This window comes from Buceros rhinoceros, unplaced genomic scaffold (genome assembly GCF_000710305.1).
Source record: "Buceros rhinoceros silvestris isolate BGI_N320 unplaced genomic scaffold, ASM71030v1 scaffold7381, whole genome shotgun sequence".
In the NCBI taxonomy this organism is placed as follows: domain Eukaryota; kingdom Metazoa; phylum Chordata; class Aves; order Bucerotiformes; family Bucerotidae; genus Buceros; species Buceros rhinoceros.
In genome coordinates, this window is record NW_010395998.1 from 61,898 (window position 1) to 79,997 (window position 18,100).

The 18,100-nt window shown below is 37.9% G+C and overlaps 1 protein-coding gene across 1 annotated transcript in view; it reads left to right on the forward strand.

Annotated features, from left to right (window-relative positions):
- Positions 1-238: 238 nt before the first annotated feature.
- The window catches only part of TMTC2 (transmembrane and tetratricopeptide repeat containing 2), a gene marked incomplete at its 5' end in the record, with an annotated part of 141,570 nt that continues 123,708 nt past the window's right edge, over positions 239-18,100 (forward strand). The window contains one exon of the mRNA XM_010145743.1: positions 239-809. Coding sequence (XP_010144045.1) covers positions 239-809 — 571 coding nt within the window. The remainder of the gene's footprint in view (positions 810-18,100) is intronic.

Sequence of the window (18,100 nt, forward strand, 5' to 3'; positions counted from 1 at the left end):
CAGCGTAACATCTGTTTCTAATGTTTAAAAAGCCAATTTATATGGAAATTTTGCTTCAGCGGATAATCAATAGATAGGTAGTTTTCTAACACCTCCTGTAAAAATTAAAAACTTGAATTAAAGCAGCACCAAAGCAATGCCATTCTTTCTTGTGGTAGCAATGTGATTGCATTTTCACAGACTTTCGTCTGTACCCTTTTCTTTCTGTTGAAATGGAGTTTTTATTTGTCTTTTGTAGTCGAGCTATCAAGACAAACCAGGACCTTCTGCCCGAGACGCCATGGACCCATATCTTCTACAATGACTTTTGGGGAACACTGCTTACTCATAGTGGGAGCCACAAGTCCTACAGACCTCTCTGCACGCTCTCCTTCCGCATTAACCATGCTGTTGGAGGGATGGACCCATGGGGCTACCACCTTGTAAACGTCCTGTTACATGCTGCAGTCACAGGCCTTTTCACAAACTTCTCCAGGATCCTGTTTGGAGATGGGTATTGGACCCTCATAGCAGGCCTGCTGTTTGCATCTCATCCGATCCACACGGAAGCTGTAGCAGGGATCGTAGGGAGGGCAGACATTGGAGCTTGCCTCTTCTTTCTGCTTTCCCTTATGTGTTACATGAAGCACTGCTCTACCAGAAGTTCCTCACCAAGTACTTGGGGCTGGATCTTGGCAACAGGACTGTGTGCAGGATGCAGCATGCTGTGGAAGGAGCAAGGAGTGACTGTTCTGGCCATTTCAGCAGTGTATGATATCTTTGTATTTCATCGACTGAAAATGCATCAGATCATTCCTACTTTATACAAGGTGAGTCTGCCCCCCAAGCTATTGGTAAGGCACCAGTCACTGTTAGACAGGTGCTAAATGAACTTTCAGGTACGCAGTAATTGTTGGTAGTTTAGTCAGGTCCCCAAAATAACCACAGATGCCTAATGCTGAAAGAACATTTAAAGCAGTTTGATATGGGGTTTTACTTTTTGTGTAATCAATGCGTTGTTATCCAATGCTATTACGTGACACTGGGGGTGTATTTTTCTTTCAGTCACTTTCCTTGCTTCCAGTAGCTCCCTCCTCATTCTGTTTACTGTGGACCACTGGATATCTGACTGCTTTTTGCAGAGAGTTCATTCATGCTCTTATCCACTTGTATCTTGCAAACTCGGTCTTAGTGTGGCTGGGTGTACAAGTGTGGCAGCTGATAGCATCTGCAGGCTCCCTGAGGCAAAGGTAGAGCTCTTATTGTTCTGGTTTAGCAGAAATGCACAGGACCTGGGAGCATGCCTTTGGCATGTATATTTTCTCCCCCTCGTAGGAGCTATGACTCACGTGTTATTGCCTTAACAAAATAAATATTTCTCATTTTTTAGCTTCTTGCTCATGAACAAAAAACCAAGAAAACAAAGAAGCCCACCAAAACTCCCTAACTTCCCTCTCCCAAAACCGCATATGTTTTAGTGGTACCTAGAAACCACAGCCAAAATCAAGATTCGTTTGCATCAGTTGCTGTACAAATGAGTAAGCTGAGTATATGTAATTATATTGTCAGTGAAATGGCTTTCTTTCAGAAAAATGCTGACTCAGCAAAAGAAAATGTTTCACAGGGACATGTGTTGTCACATTTTTCAGTGACGCATAACCGAGAAAAGCAATAGAACAAAATATGGCTTTGCAATCTAACTCAAACGCCAAAGTACTGAAATTTTGATTCCTCATTCAAATTGAAGAGAAATTACAGATTTTGATAAAGAAGTGATGATTTCTGCTTGTAGAGAATATGTATTTGTAGTATACAAGAAAAATAGTTGAGTCAAAAAAACCAAGTCTCTGGTGGTTCCCTCTTAAGCTGCTGTGACGTGTTGACTTAGTTACCACGCTCTTTTCTGACAAAACTGAGTATCTTTTTTTTTTTATATATTCATATATATTGGAGTACATAAGACCTCTGAGTGTCACTAGTCAAATACTGTATGTTACATTGTGCACCTACCACTGAGTAGAAACTAAGTTTTTTAAAGAAGTGCATCTGTAAGACCAAGCTTTATTCTGAAAGGTACAGGATAAGATTTTGTAAAGTGTTTCAGGGAGTTTGGTTCATAACTCTAGAGTTAGCCTATCCTCTAGAAAGAAACAGTGGTAAAAACATTAATATGGCATATACGAAGCTCTGTACACCTTGTGGAAGACATCCCGTGAAATCTAAACTAGTGTTCCTCACAGCCTCTCCTCGTTGCAGCCTGCAATGACCAAGATACAGCCAAGGAGCTAGGAAGTTTTTTACTACAGAACATTAATTGCTCAAAAACAAAACCTTTGCAAACATTTCTGATGACCTTCTCACAGGGAAAAGCTTCAGGGCTGGGTTAAATTTGCCCAGAAGAGACCTAAGTACCACAGATGAAATCTCAGCTTCCACATACTAACTTTGAAAACAGGGCTTCTCTTCCTAGATGTGGAGCTCTACATTTGGACACCTGGCTTGTGTGGGGTTTTTTGTTTTTTTTTTTTTCCACCCAGCATCAGACTTGTCTTGGACAGCAAACTAGTGTCAATGCCTCAATTTTTTTTTTTCTAGCTGTAACAATAGAAATGATAATTCTATGCTTTGTAGATCACAAAACTTTATAGAGCTTGGATTTTAGCTGGAGATAATTTTATGGGGAGAGATCACAGTGGACAAAAATAAGAATATTGTGCTTCATCTGCATTTCCTAATTACCTAAATTACTAGGCTACCTTTTCCTTGTACAGCTGTTCAGACTGAGAGCTGCTGACCAAGCTTTACCTTAATACTAGGGAAGCCTCTGTTCATTCATTTACAGTGCTGAGGAGTTCAGCTGGGAGATTTAGATATAAAATATCTTCAGTAAGAACTTCTTTTTTTTACTTAAATTTTACAAAAATCATTTGCAACTGAAATACATTTTTGTCAAAACGTATTGTCCTACAGGGCTGGGGACACCAGGAATATCTTCATTCATGTATCTTGTTACGAGACATGCTTCTTTTTTGGATACTTGTCTGTATACTCTTTTGTACTCCAACTTGGCATGGTCTCTACCTTTATTTGTTAACACAGTTTCCTGTTCCCAAGCACTCCATGTGAAGTAAAGGAATGAAATACAAGCCTTTCATAAAGGTAATGTGAATTCAAAATAAATAAATAAATACAAGTGTATCAAAAAGGAACAAAGGTTGCACGTAAAAGCAAATTCAAGCAAATGCTTCTGTCTTCTGGAGAGCTTCACACAGGATGATAAAAAACATTTTAGGGTGAAAAAACATAAGATTTTTCTAAAAGTGATATGGAAAGTAATTATTCTAGTGCGTGTTTGGTTTTTTTGTTTGTTTTTTTTCTGTCAATGCTTTCTGAAGTACTTTCTCACTGTGTTTGTATTTCCTTTGGTCTTTGAGTTTTATCCTTTCATATAAAATAGTGTTTAGGGAATGTTCAGGTTACTGAGACTGTCTTTAGCCTGCTCTATTCAAAGGCTAGAATTTGCTTTTGGAGGATATTATTTTGTTGATATCAATAATTAATTTGAGAAAGGCAAATGCACTTGGAGTTAAGAAATTTAGGTTTTGATTATAGTATGTCTGATCAATGTTTGACAAGTCTTAACTATGAAGACTAGTTAGATGATCTCCTGTTGATGTGAAATGACCCTTTAGCTTTATTTTCAAATAATATCAAGATAATTACACTGTCAGACTGGCATTTTATAAGCGATAACCTGCATCTTCTGAAATTGATAGTAAAAACAAAGCTAAGTTTTCTTGCTAAAAGCTTTGGATTTAGTTTGATTCTCTGTGTGTATACATACAATGATAAAAACCAATTTTTTGTTGGTTTGTGTTTAAAATAATCAAAATAAAACCCCGAAGTATTTAGCCAATAGATTAATATTTGAATTATGCAGAATTAAAGGGCAAATAAATTGCATCTCTTTGTGATCATTTGGGTTTTGCCTTTTTCTTGCTGCTGCTTTGGCCTGAAACAAAATGTGTCCCCAGTAAGAACGGACGAATTCCTTCTTCCTAGAACAAACTATAAAATTTAAGCAAGCAAAATCACCTTTTGGATTAAGGATTTTATTTTTTTTCTTAAATGGTCTTGCCTACACTTTTTCTTGCTTGAAAAGTTCCTTAACTGCAAATTGCATAAGACCAAAGTAGCCTTCTACAGATGAGTCCTCTTGTGTTACCCAACTGGCTCAAGCATGTAAAAAACTACGGTATGGATTAAACTGAAACAAAAAATCTCCCACCAAACCCACCAGACAAAATTCCATCTTGTCAGAGGACTCTTTAATAGAATGTTTGGGCAATTGGAAAGAATTGTGTCCATTTACGTGTTCTGGAATTCGTGCTTTCTGTTTTCCCAATATAAATAACTGGGAGGGCAACTGCAGGAGAAAGGGAGGAAAAAATGGTATCAAAAAAGGCAGTCTAGGAAAAAGTTATGGTCCTTTTTAGAGCATTGGAGGGAAAAGGTGTAGAATGGAGCCAAGGAAGAAAGCAGAATAATTTTAAGAGGTGGTTAGCTTGAAGCGGTACTAAGTAAGCAAGCAGTAGTGGTATGAACCTGAATGCTCTGTAACAGAATGGTAGAAAGGCACAAACCCCTTTCAATCTGCCTAAACTTAAGCTAAATGCTGTCCAGCTGAGCTGACACAACTGTTTCTTAGTCTGTGCTGCAAACTAGAATGCAGAGGAAATTTAGATAAAAAAATAACTCTTAAACCATCCAGCCCCAGGCCACCTCCCCTGGAAATATCAGAGATATATCTTCAGGAGTTATTTTAAACCTGAATCAATTCAGTTATATCTAGGCCTCATTATTGCCCTACAAACAGCTGTACTAGCAAATACTGAGAGGAAAATTGAGGTGAGGGAGCAGAAACAAGGAAGAAATGAGGGATTTAGGGGAGTGGGTGATTAAGAACCTGGGCTGGCTTGCTGCCAGACTGTGGCTTTCACCTTCTATAAGCTTTTTCAGAATATGGGGAAACTGAGGCACAATTCATTATGTTTAAAAGATAGTAAAACCACTGACCTTCTTCAGGATGGTCAGTGAAGAATGAGCTGGTAAAAGCAGCTTTAAAAATGCTCCTGCAGATGGTGGAGATGGCATTGGGATGAGAAGCCTGGGTTTTTTTCCATATTGTTCTTATCTTTGGGCTGAGTGTCCAATAAACACAAAACGGTGGCTACTACAAAAGACCATTAACTGTCTATTGGGCTCAGACTTTAATGTGAGTCCTGATTTGTCGAGTATATGACAGCATCCCAGTGTGATTTGAGTAGACTGGCAGGGCTTCTGAATAAGGCAGCTGCAAAGCAGGACCACCAGCAGAGCAGATGAGTATTATCCCTTATTTAGAAGCTAGTCTTAATACACTTTAAAAATTTGTATCATAGCTAGTTATTAAACTATCCAGCTTTTTCCCCTGTCATCTGCGTATTGGTTATTCAGTAGAACTTGGCTGCTGAATTTTTTCCTCTTGCCAAGTCTTGTATTCCAATCTGCCTGAGATGCTCTCACTTTGGCTTGCAAAGTTGTCAGTCTGGACCCCATTTCATTTGGTTAGCTCTATTTTATTCTGTCTGACTGGTTGACAAGAATGTATTCACTGTCTTTAAGTCAACAGATTTTGATGGAAATGTTTTTATTGTGGTCGTAAATTAATTGTCTGAAGTGAGAGCAATTAAAAAAAAAAGAAAAAAGTGGTGTTTTACTGGGGCAAAGCATTCCTTGTGGAAGGAAGTTAGGCTTTTGTTTGGTTTTTCAGCATTTTAGGTCTTGAGTAATTTCCAGTGTAAGTTGTGTAGCAGGTATGCAGATTGATGGAGTTGCTGTATATCAGAGGTATCGGGTGACTCTTCCTGTCAGCAGCTAGAGTTGCCAAGTTAAACCACCAGAAGTGTAGTGGTGGGAGGGAGGGAACCTGAATACAGAAGAGCTGTGATCAAGTTCATAATTACAGAAAATATGCAAATTCAGAGGCCAAATTCTTTTGTACTTGGCATCTCCAGCTTGTGTGCAGAAGCATTAATCAACATTGCAGTACACAGTCTTCTGTCCATTTAGTAGTACAAAGCTAATATAAACTCTACTGTACTGCCGTTTTTCTCCTCTTTTATTCTCTCATGTTTTTTTAAGTGGCAGTGGAGCTGGACAACATTAGTAATTAAAAAGATGGGGCAATGCATTAAGGCTCATTTTTAATATAATAGTAATGATAAAATATTTATTGCTCTGTGGTTTGTGTCAAACAACCTTGCAGAAATGACTGAACCAGATGCATGTTCTACTATTGTTCTACTGCTACAGTATGGTAACATTTTACCAGACCAACATGTTGTTAGTACGGGGGGGTTGTTATACTAAAATAAGGAAACCTCTCTTTTCCCATCACTTATTTGCTTAAAATCTTTTTTCCAGGAGGTCTGTCTCACACGTGGAATTAGTTTTTGCTATCGGTAGCTTAACGTGAACCACAAATTGGATTGCAGGATGCATTATCTAACCTTCTGTGCTATTATAACAGTATTGGTTTTGTAAAAATCAATTTTATTGGAGACCGATATTTTATTTAAGGTACTGATGTAACTTGGGCCTTCGTGGATGACATGGACAACCACCAAACCAAGTTTTTATAAAACATTACTACTTTCTCTTATGGTCTTGGAAGAGCCTTTGTTGTAGGTAATAGGTATGATTCCTGCTCAGAATAGGATTTGCTGGGTATTAGATAAAGCTAATAATTTCTGAGAACACTCTAAACTTGAAATAAGCCACTTTCTGCATTCTTTCCTCTTTGAATTAGCTACTTTTATAAGTATGGTGCTTTGGAAAGCGATTTCAAAATAAAACACTGCTCTTGGTTTAAATTTGCGGTTTAGTCCTTCTCTTCTGAGGAGCTGTAAAGCCTTAGCAATGCAGTAGTTGGTCTTGCTGGTTTTTAATCTCTTCTCCATCTAAAAGTTATGCCATTTTGCAGTACTATTTTATCGCTATTTAAAATCCAGCTTGATGATGTATTTTCTGCTTATTTTCTACTATATAAAGAGTTTTATTATGCTTGAACTCACCCACAGGCTTGGATGTTTTGGCAGATCTAATCAGTAAGCTATTATTTTGTAAGTTACTTCTCTTAAATGCTCGTGTGCCTATGGTCAAGCCTTAGTCCTGTGTCTTTGAAATGGAGTGTTTAGACTGTTAGAGCAGCAGCCACTCCCTTGCAGGACAGTCTTCATAATTGGAGTCAGATATTTAGTAAAATACTTTTCCTTAATATTACTTTTGTGCCAGGTAAAAATAATAAGTAACTTATAGTTTCAAGATGTGACCTGACCTCTTGCAGGTTCATTTTGTCTAACAAGAGCTGCACATTCAAGTGTGCTAAGCTGTTAAATGATGCTTTGTGTGCCCCATAACCTTTTGCATTTCAAGAGCTGAGGAAAAGATTAGGAGCTCCTTTGCCAGCTGGGGCCCAGTTTGTTCCCTAGCTGTGATCTCTCGTTCTGTGGTGGTCAGCTGTGGGTTAATGTTTCTGGCAGCTTTAAGCTTGTACAGAATTGTGGAAATGCTGAGATGAATGTGCCTGCACATACATTGCTCATATTTGCGGATGAGCCAGCCTGGTGCTTTTAGCTCTGCTGGATGGCAGCAACGTGAGGCCTGTACAGTCTTGACCATCACTCCCCCTTCTCCTAGCAGATACTTCCTAGACAAGAGAAGCTTTTTGCAATTTACTTTTTTCTTGACAATTTCAAGTAGCTAATGCTGCAGTTTCCTGTAGTTCCCACAGCTCCTTGCTGCTTTTCCTTTTGATCCTGAAAAAAGAAAAGCAAGATTGGCCTCCACAATCTTTCTTCTCAAAGATACTGATCTCTTGCAGGTCCTTGTAATGTCAGTGGAGTGGTACAGAATGGGACATCAATGTGTATAAATAGCTGTTGTTTCCTGAAAATGTTTTCATGGGATAATTTAAACCACTGAAACAGATCACGTGACAGACATAGAGCATCCTAAGGCACATTTAGGAATTTTTTTTTTGAATGAGGAATCATAAGCTATCTTGAAGTCACTGGCTTAAAATTATTATACTTTAATATTAAATCTGTAATGTCTTTGTTGGAATTGCTACTAAAATCTGCATTACTTTTGTCTACCCTCTTGAAGTCTACAATAATATTTTGGAGCCTACATTTGAGAATGTAGGCTGGAAATTCTCCCTGGAAAGAAAGGCAAAGGCTTCTTTAGTAAATGAGTAAGTGAAAAAAGAAACCTTTTCATATTTACAGAGACTGTGAATACCTGAAGAACCTTTAATTTAACAGAGAGTTTAGTTTGCTAGAGAAAGGTTGTCATTGTCTTCAGTCTTGCCTAAGATTTATCCTGCAAGGTGTGCTGTGTTCTTCCATTCTTCCCTCTGGCTTAAAAGAGATCTCTCTTGAGGAACAGGGTGAAAAAGCTTCCAGGTGCTTTGCACAGTTGGTGTTAGCACTTATTTTTCATTCTTAGGGATTTTTTGCCAATTACTAATATGAAGACGAGTGTGGATTTTTCATAGTGTCATTTAGTTACAGGGCATTGGTGGGCTTGCTGCTTGCCAGTGCAAATAATACCAAGCTGAAAATGTTACTCCCCTAGTTTTAATGTTCAAAATATTTAACAAATCGAGTGAAAGTGCCAAACTTACCATTGTGTGTTAACGGCTGTGTTTCAGAATATTAGGAATATTTGCAGGTGTTGGTTTTTCTTCATCATATTGATTTCTCTAGCTCCCTAATTGAAACAGTTTTGTAAAACTTTTTCTAACAGCTAGCCATTTTCCTGTTTAAAACATCAGTATTAAAGAACAGTTAAATTTTCATGCTTCTTGGTATGGAATTGTCAATGTATTACGTATTTTATGCGTAAAAAAAAAAGATAAGGAGATTTTGGTACCTGTGAACTTTGAGGGATAAGAAATATTTGCAGCTTTGGCCCATGTTCAGTTTTCTGTTTTTCACAAGCTGGAAAGTAATGTCCTTTATCCCTCTAGCTCTGCTTCTCCCATGAGTCAGTTTTCTGCCACAACATGGGAAAAACAACATACAGTGTTAGAACTAAGTGGGGGCTTAGGATGGATGTTAGGAAAAAGTTTACAGAAAGGGTTGTGAAACATTGGAACAGGCTGCTCAGGGAGATGGTGGAGTCCCCATCTCTGGAGCTGTTTAAGACATATAGGTGTGGAGCTTAAGAACATGGGTTAGTGGTGACCTGGCAGTGCTGGGTTAATGGTTGGATTTGATGAGCTTAAAAGTCTCTTCCAACCAAAATGATTCTGTGATTTTATGTATCTTTATCCCATTGCAGAGCTCCCTCTTGCATCTTGTTCAGAGGGAAGTTACATGCATAATGTATATTTTTCACCTTGCTTCCTCAGTGGTGTTTTAATGAGTTAAATGTCTCCTGATGTAATTTCTTTCACGTAGATTTGCTTCAGGAGTTACACCTTTCTGCGTAAACCTGTTTTGGTGTCTTTGTTAAAGTGCATGCATTCACGATTCTATTCATCAAGTCTGTATTCTTTCTGTTTGTTAAATGCCAGACAAAGTTTATACCTGTGACTTGCATACATATGTATGAGTACTTAACACATTTGTGTTTAGGCACCTGAATGTCCTCATTTGATAAAGTGCTGAATGCTTGTAGCTCCTGTTGGGCTTTGCTGAACGAACCCATTGCACTTGGTTGATCACAGCTAAATAGCAAGCTAGACTGCCTGCTCCTGGCAGTCAGGGCATGTACTAATAGTGTCAGAAGAGAAAAAGTAGTAAATATGTCCCCAGTCAGAATCAAATAGATAGGGAGCAGATGCAGATTCTGCATGCTCTGGCTCCCAACAGTGTGTTACAGCACCTTTGGGAAAGAGAATGCTACTGAGAGTATGTGAAGATCAAGCTCCTGGGTTTTTGCACATTTCAACTGTTGTCACCTAAGTTTGAGAATTGTAGTCCTTGGAAAGCACTGCCTGAGTCTATCCAACAGAACTGTATTCTCAAAGATAGCTCTCTCTTGGGTAGGACTCTACGAAGAAAACTATTTCTGGTATAAAAGCATGAGCCCTGATTCCAGATGTGGGAGAACATGTTTTGAAGGAGCAGGCACACAAACCCTGAGCCATGAGGGAGACTTTTCTCTTGGTATTAGGTTTAATTTTGAATTTCCTGGCTTATGCTCATTTCTATTTAAGTCATAATTATTTAATGACTACACTTTTTCTAAGCTGAGTGATTCTAAACGTTAACCTATGTCAACAGTTACAATACAATATTAAAAAGGGGGAGAATACAAGTGTGAGATTTACAGTGAAAACAACCAGTTGTCATAGAAGGCAGCAAACATATTCTGGCATATTTACGGGAGAAACTGAATGGTATTTTGTACACATGCCTGTTATTTCTTTTTCCAGCTGTGATGTGGATTAGGCAGGGGGGAGGGAAGGAACCCAGGCTTGCAATCTTGTAGCTGACTTTATGGGTCAGTTGTTAGGAGGTAAATTTCCAGCTTCACTAACCTTGAATGTTTCTTAGAAAAGAGAAGAATCCCTTGATGCTCCAAGTAGTCCGCTTTAGGAGGAGAGGGAAAACAAAATTTTTTTGTTCCTAAGTTTCTAGGAAACTAATTGAAAATGCACAAGGAAATGGTGTTAAGGTTCTCCAGAAGCTTTTTGGGGGAAGGGAGAGAGAATTTGTGTCCCTGGCTCTTAAATGCCAGGTAGAACATATGTACCTTTTTATGATCAGAGTGGTAAGACTTTCAGGCACATACACAAATTAATTCTAAGGCTGTATATTTGATTGGGTTGTGCAAAAGTCAGAGCTTCTTGTTTTTCTTCTTGACAATAAAATATGGAAATAAATTCCCATGGCAACGAAGCCTTTAAAGTTAGTGTAGGAGCATATTGAGTTAATAAAGGCAATGAGGGAGCAGGGGAAGAGAGAGGGTAGAATTGTATTGAGTCTCTGTAAATTCTTTCTCTGCCAGAAAACAGGACTTTGGGGGTTATGGATAAATTTTTTGCATGTTTTAGTCTACATGTTTTAAAAGTACCCTGGGCAGCTTGTACTGCTGTAGAGCACGATGAAGCTTGCATCAACAGCAGTGTTTATTTAGTAGGGATTGTCAGATTACAGTTTATTTCTAAAATATGTGTTTATTGTAGTTCTATCTCTTACTTGGAGACTTTTCTCCTTAAAAGACATTATTAGAAGTGGCAAAACACCGCCACAAAATAGCTCTCATGAGTTTTAAAAAAGTTGGCACTGCTTCTGTTTTAATGTTAGTTCTTGATATGTTGGACTACTTTATATGTAGCATTTTTGGCTTCTTGTAATTTGAAATCTCTGCAAAGTCAGCATTAGCAATTTTGTAGAGTGATTTTGTTGTTGTTACTTTTGTTCTTTGTGTAAATCATTATGTATTTTTACCTTTTCTAACCTGAGCTGTTAATGAAGTACTTGACTTTTTGTGAGTAATTCTGGTTGAGAATATGGATTAGAAAATCCCTGGTTCCATGATTATGTAGTTCTGTTTATCTACAAGCAAAATCCCAAGTATAATTACTTCTAGAACAAAAAACTATCAAACTAAGGGATATTGATGGGCTAGAAACCACAGTAGCACCTCAGAATGGTCAGGCAGGAATTAAGCATTCTCCCACCAAAAAGGTGGTGGGATCAGTAGCCCAACTAAAGTGCATCTGCACCAGTACACGCAGCATGGGCAACAAACAGGAGGTGCTTGAAGCCACTGTACGACAGGAAAACTACAAATAGTTGCTGTCGTGGAAACATGGTGGGAAGATTTACACAACTGGAGTGCTGGGTTGGGCAGCTATTATCTCTTCAGAAGGGACAGGCTGGGAAGAAGAGGAGATGGAGTGGCCTTGTATGTTAGGGAGGGTTTTGACTGTCTTGAGCATAATGGTGGTGATGACAGAGTTCAGTGTTTATGGGTAAGAAGCAGGGGGAAGAGCAACAAGGCAGACATCATGATGGGATTCTGTTATAGACCATCCAACCAGGGTGAAGAGGTAGATGAAAATAATCTGTAAGCAGCTGGAAGAAGTCCCACAATCACTATCTCTTGTTCTTGTGGAGGCTTCAACTTACCAGATGTCTGCTGGAAATACAATACAGCAGAGAGGAAACAGTCAGGGAGGTTGCTGGGTTGTGTGGAAGATAACTTTCTGGCACCGCTAGTGAGGGAGCCAACTAGGGAAGGCTCCCTGCTAGACATCTACTGTTTGCAAACAGAGAAGGACTTTGTGGGTGATGTGAAAGTTGGGGGCTGTCATGGACATAGCGAGATGGTAGAGGTTTCAATTCTTGAGGAAGTAGAACTGCCACTTTGGCAGCAGACTGTGACCTGTTTAAGAGACTGGTTGACAGAGTCCTTTGGGAGGAAGTCCTGAAGGACAAAAGAGTCCAGGAAGGCTAGACATTCTTTAAGAGGGAAATCTTTAAGGTGCAAGAACAAGCTGTTCCGATGAACTGTAAGACAAACAAACATGGTGGAAGACTGACCTGGCTAAACAGAGAGCTCTGGCTGGAAAACAGAAAGAAAAGGAAGGTCTATGGCCTATGGGAGAAGGGTCAGGCCACTCAGGAAGATTACAAAGATTTTGTGAGGTTGTGAGGGAGAAAATTAGAAAGGCCAAAGCCCAACTAGAACTTAATCTGACTACTGACATAAAAGACAGTTTAAAAATTATTCTATAAATATGTTAACAACAAAAGGAGAATCTCTATCCTCTGTTGGATGTGTGAGGACACAGAGTGACCAGGGATAAGGAAAAGGCTGAGGTACTGAATGCCTTCTTTGCCTTGATCTTTAATAGTAAGACCTGTTGTTCTCTGAGTCCCATTTCTACCTTGATGTTGCTCAGCTCATGATATGGTGTGTTGTCAGCAATCTGTGATTTCACAGTAGGAAAAAAGATTGATGTATCCTTGTGCTATCAGCTTGGTCTCCAAGGCTCTGCAGTAACCAGATGGCTTCTCTGTGCTCTGATTATCTTGTAATAACCCCTGCCATCATCAGGTGAAATAATGAAGATACAGGTGTCACGGTACGTTCTTCATTAATAATCTGCCTTGTTCATGTTTGTGACTGCAAACATACATCCAGTAAGGAAGTGATGTATTTGTATAATAGCTACATGGCATAGATCTCTGTTATAGCCTGGTCTCCTACCAGAAATAAATTCAGACTGAAATGATAGCCTAATTCTGTAGCATCAGTAATTTAGTAGGCTTATTAATGAAGACATTGCTCTTTGACATGGTTCTTAATGCTCGGTGTTTTTAGCTTAAGGTCTACACCAATCCTAACTAAAGCTTCTCCCTGCTCTATATTTGAATGAAAAACTTTCAGTGCCTGCTTAAGTCCAGCTCTTTGGACTAACTGCCTAAACTGTAAGGAGGAAAGCAAGAAATGAGTAATGATGACAAAAAATGAAGAATTGATTGAAAAGCTGAGTGTATGATATAGAAGCCAGAATTTGGAAATTATACAGACTACCTCTTGCTATATTAGTCAGTGGAGGTGTTCTTATCAGCCAGAGGATGCAGCACCTGTCTTCTATCCTTACTGTACTCAGTGTGTTTATGTTTTCTAATAAGTTTTGGCAGACTAATGAAAAGTGAAATGTTATAAAATCTTATTTGATATGTGACCTTGCATTCTGTGGTACTTGGTGGTTAGCAAGCAACATACTGCCTCACTGGAGTAATAAATTACTCTAAGGCAGTTACATGTTTTACTTGTGTAGCAGACAGCTTCAGTCCATCGGGGAGGCTTCTTAAGTCTGTCTGTCAGATGGTCTGCTTTGCTATTTCATTCTCTGGTCTTGGTTACAGTATTTCGATCAAATTTTACATTACTGTGGTACACAAACAATTTGAAATACTCAGATTTGTTTTTAAAAAAACAAACATACATGTCTAAAAATACACTGCAGACTTAATCTTTTGTTGAGTCCCATGCTGGTCATCTTCTAAGCCGGTCAACATGAAGAGGCATAGCAAAATGGCTCAAACTTTGTCAATAAATAATATTCTGCCATTAGCTGGTTGGCACAGCCAACTGTGAATTACATAGGCTGCCTGCAGAAATAAAGAATCCTTGTAAAAACTTATTTAAATGTAAATGCCCAGTTAACATTATCACAGCTTCAGCAGTTGTGTTCTTGGATGTTATATCCTTATTCTGTGTGCTGTCCTTAAGAGTGAAGGCCACATGTTTTTAACAGACTAGTGTATTTTTCTGAGTGCAGTGTCCCGTGAAAATCTTACTAAACCCTGAAGCAGGGCTTCATGTTCAAAAGTTGTTGGTGATTTTTATCTTTTTCTCTTGAAGTATCCTATGTTCTAATAGAAGCTGCCTTTATAATATGCCTAAGCCACCATGGGTGTAACTCTACTTGTATGTGGGAAGTAGTGACATTCTTCGTGGCGGTGAATATAGTTGTAGTTGAAATGTAGTTCTGGTGTGACTAAACATTTTTTTGAATGAATAAAAAATTGTGCAAGTTCTTAGTCAGGGTTTGCCTCAGAAACTTTGCTTTGGTTGCTATTTGATGGTGTTTTCTTGGTGTGTAGGCCACAAATGACTGGGCCTTAAAAAGGAGTATCTAAAGATAGTCCCCCCCAAAATGGGAGGCTTGTTGAATAAGATCTGAACTATCAAGAAGTATTGGTAAAAAGTCTTTTGTTTTCTGACAAGATAACGCATGGTTTTTCAAAGTCCATTTGCAACAGAGTTCTCTTGGTATTTTTCAATTTACTGGAGAAATAGAAGAAAAAGGTAAAGATGGTTGTGTTTTGGGTAGCTTTTCTCTATCATGCAGAGAGAAAATCTTTCAGTTGTTGGGAACTGTTGTGTCCTGTGGATGGTAAAAAAAATTGGTGGTGGGTAATACAGGTAAATAAATCCTACAGGTTTACCCCCAGCTACTTCAGACAGGAATTGTTAATACAGGTGTGGCTGGCACTGAAGCCTGGTTAATCCGTTTCTCCATTAAGCATACTCTTTGGGACTCCACTTGTCATCTGAGGTTAACAGCAGAAATGGACTTTGAAGGATTACTGTTCTACTAGATTTCTCTGATATCCAAGTGTGGGATTATTGTACGTATGCCTTAGTCTGGGAGTTTAGACTTGTTTTTTAGGTTTATCCCCATCTCTGTAAAGCTGTGATATTTTTCAAAGCAAGCACAGAAAATTATTTGGATAAAGATTACATTGAAAACTTGATGCAAAGTCAAAATTCCTATTGCTGAATCACAGTTAATCTGCTTTATTTGAACTGCCTGTCAGGGACGTTCAGATTTGATATGTTGCAGAAAAGAATACAAGATTGTCATGGGGCAGCTTAAAGATGAGAGGAAGTTGTGGGTAAGCGAATTAGAAATACCAGGATCATGAAACATGTTTTTGTGCCCAAGTAACATTTTGTCGTGAAGTTAAAAAAACATTTTTAATAAGAAACATTACTTTCGTAAAGGATAAATAGAGAAATACGTGGACATGGAGATAACTCTTTCAGAAGAAATGCAAGGGCACTGAAAACCAGAATGAAATAATGGTTGGCAAAGAGAGTGAAGTGTGAGAGACTCAGCAACAGAGAAAGGGAAGAGCTTCATTAGAGACAATGAGTATGGCCTGAAAAAAACCCAAAATTACAAAACCAAAAAAAATAAACAACCCACCCAAACCCAGGATGCAGACTTTGTCACTAAAATAATTTTCTAGGAATAGCACCCCAGTTTGAGCATCTGGGAAACAACTTACATGAATTTAATCCTATTTTTTCATTTATAAAGATTGTAAAGTAAAACAAGATGATGAAGACAATGGAATGAAATAAGAAAAATATGAATCCATAATTTAATTGAATCTTGAGTTTATAGTTTAAATTACAGCTCAGGCTTTAATATTTTAGTTTCTCACTCAGTAGAGTGAGTAGTAGTATATAGAGAGGAATGTGTGTGTATTCATATTTTGATATGATATTAATTTCATTGGTAGATAATACACTGTGCTACTAGCAAACTTCTGAAGAGATGGTGGTTCACTTTACCTAGAAATCCTGAATTTTTAAATGTAAATGATCCAACTAAAATCTACAGAAGTTGTTTCCAGTAGATTCAAAAATTTGTTGTCTGAATTTCAAATTCTGCACTTCTACTGTACTTCGTACCCATCTCAATTTTGCTTTAAAAATAATTCATACAGGTTTTATTAAGACTGTTACCACATGGATGAAAAAGTGAGTAGCTGACAGACAAACCAGAGGGATAAATGACTTTGTCAGAAATAAGTGGAATGTTAAGAGGCTTATATTTGTGTCTGTACTATTCTATGCCTTTGTAAATATTTTATGAGAGTCCTTTAAAATGCACTAAGGAAATATGTAGAGGATATTGAAATTAAAAGCCTTAAGTATACCGCAAGTGAAAGGAGATAACGCAGATGACAGCTCTCAAGCTAACAGAGGTAATCTTTTGAGGTCATTTGAAACATTTCCAGAGGACTAAGAAATATCTCTTTTATGTATGTTTTCCTTTTATTACCACAGAGGATCTGAAAAAGGGTGCTGGGTTTTTTTTGTTTTTTTTTTTTGCCTACTGAACTCAACCCCTGTGCCTCTTTGCACCTTGCCCATCTGCTGTGATTTTTATGTTGCCAAGTGTTTCTTTAATAGGTGCTCTGTTGTGCTCAAGTACACGTTTGCAACAACTGGAAGGGGGGACCTAGACTTAATGATGTGAAATTTCTAAGTGGCTTTAAGAGATTAGAGTAAATTTGCTTGTAAGCAATGATAATCTAAAACTAATGATCACAGATGTTCACTCAGGTAGAAGAAATAATCACCATACCTAAAGTTAGGATACAGCTTTGCCCTTCCTATTTCCACTTAACATTTCAAAGTATTGCTAATTTATGCTATTAGCTATTACTTCAGAAGAATGCCATTGGGATTGAATTAGAGAAGGTTTAAAGTCCTGTAATTTATGAGGATATACATAACCATTTAGAACTACTACCAAAAATGGATATGAAAGTTTGAAAAAATGCTAGTTGATACAGTTGATTTGTTTGAAAACAGGCCAGCTGTGTAAAGAAATTTTGAGTGGTAGTGTTATGAATGATGAACCAGATGTTAGGAGAGGAATAATCTAAAGATGTTAATTGTGAAAGTGTCCTACCGTGTCTTTGTAAAGGTGATAAGGATCAGTTAATGTCTGTGTGCTGTGATAGGAAAGAAGACATCATTGAAATAGATTTTGTAGGTTACGCCTTCTGCCATAATGCAAGAATTAAGTTATTCCTTGCTATATAATGTTTTAATATTTGAAAGCCTACACTTTCCCAGAATTTTCTCCACATGAGATAACTATTGGTAAAAAAAGTTAGGAAGCAGACAAGAACAGCAAAAAGTCAGGAGCTAGATGCTTTGAATTTTTTTTTTATAAGGAAACCAGAAAAGAAAATGTGTAAGTTCAGCATGATGACTGAGAGTTAACTGTTAATTTGTAAATAATTGAATAACAAAAATTTTTCATGTCCTCTAGCAAAGAATGAGCCTCTCTTATACCAGATTGTGGGAATATTCCTTCAAGTCAAAAATGGAAGCCTATTAAATTGTATGAACAGAGCCAGATAGGAAAAGTCTATAATCAGGAGGAAAAAAAGTAGATACATTGTGGAAGTGAAATATGTTATTAATTCATAGTGAATTGTCTGGTATCATGAGATCTTGTCTTTACCTTCTTGCTTTGTCAGAAGAAACATGACCTATAAGAATGTAAATCTTAAGAAAAGAGAGAATAGAAGTTGGCTGTATAAGCTCATTGGCAAGACAGGTCAGTCCAGACTCTGCCATATCAACACAGCAGATCAGGCCAAGGCTGGTTTCTGTGAAATAGCCCATTGCTTTGGAACAATGTCATACACACCAAATCTAGACACAATTCGTTTATACATACCAAGATAGTAGATTTGCCTTAGAATGCTTTCTTTTAGAAAAAACAAAAGAATTG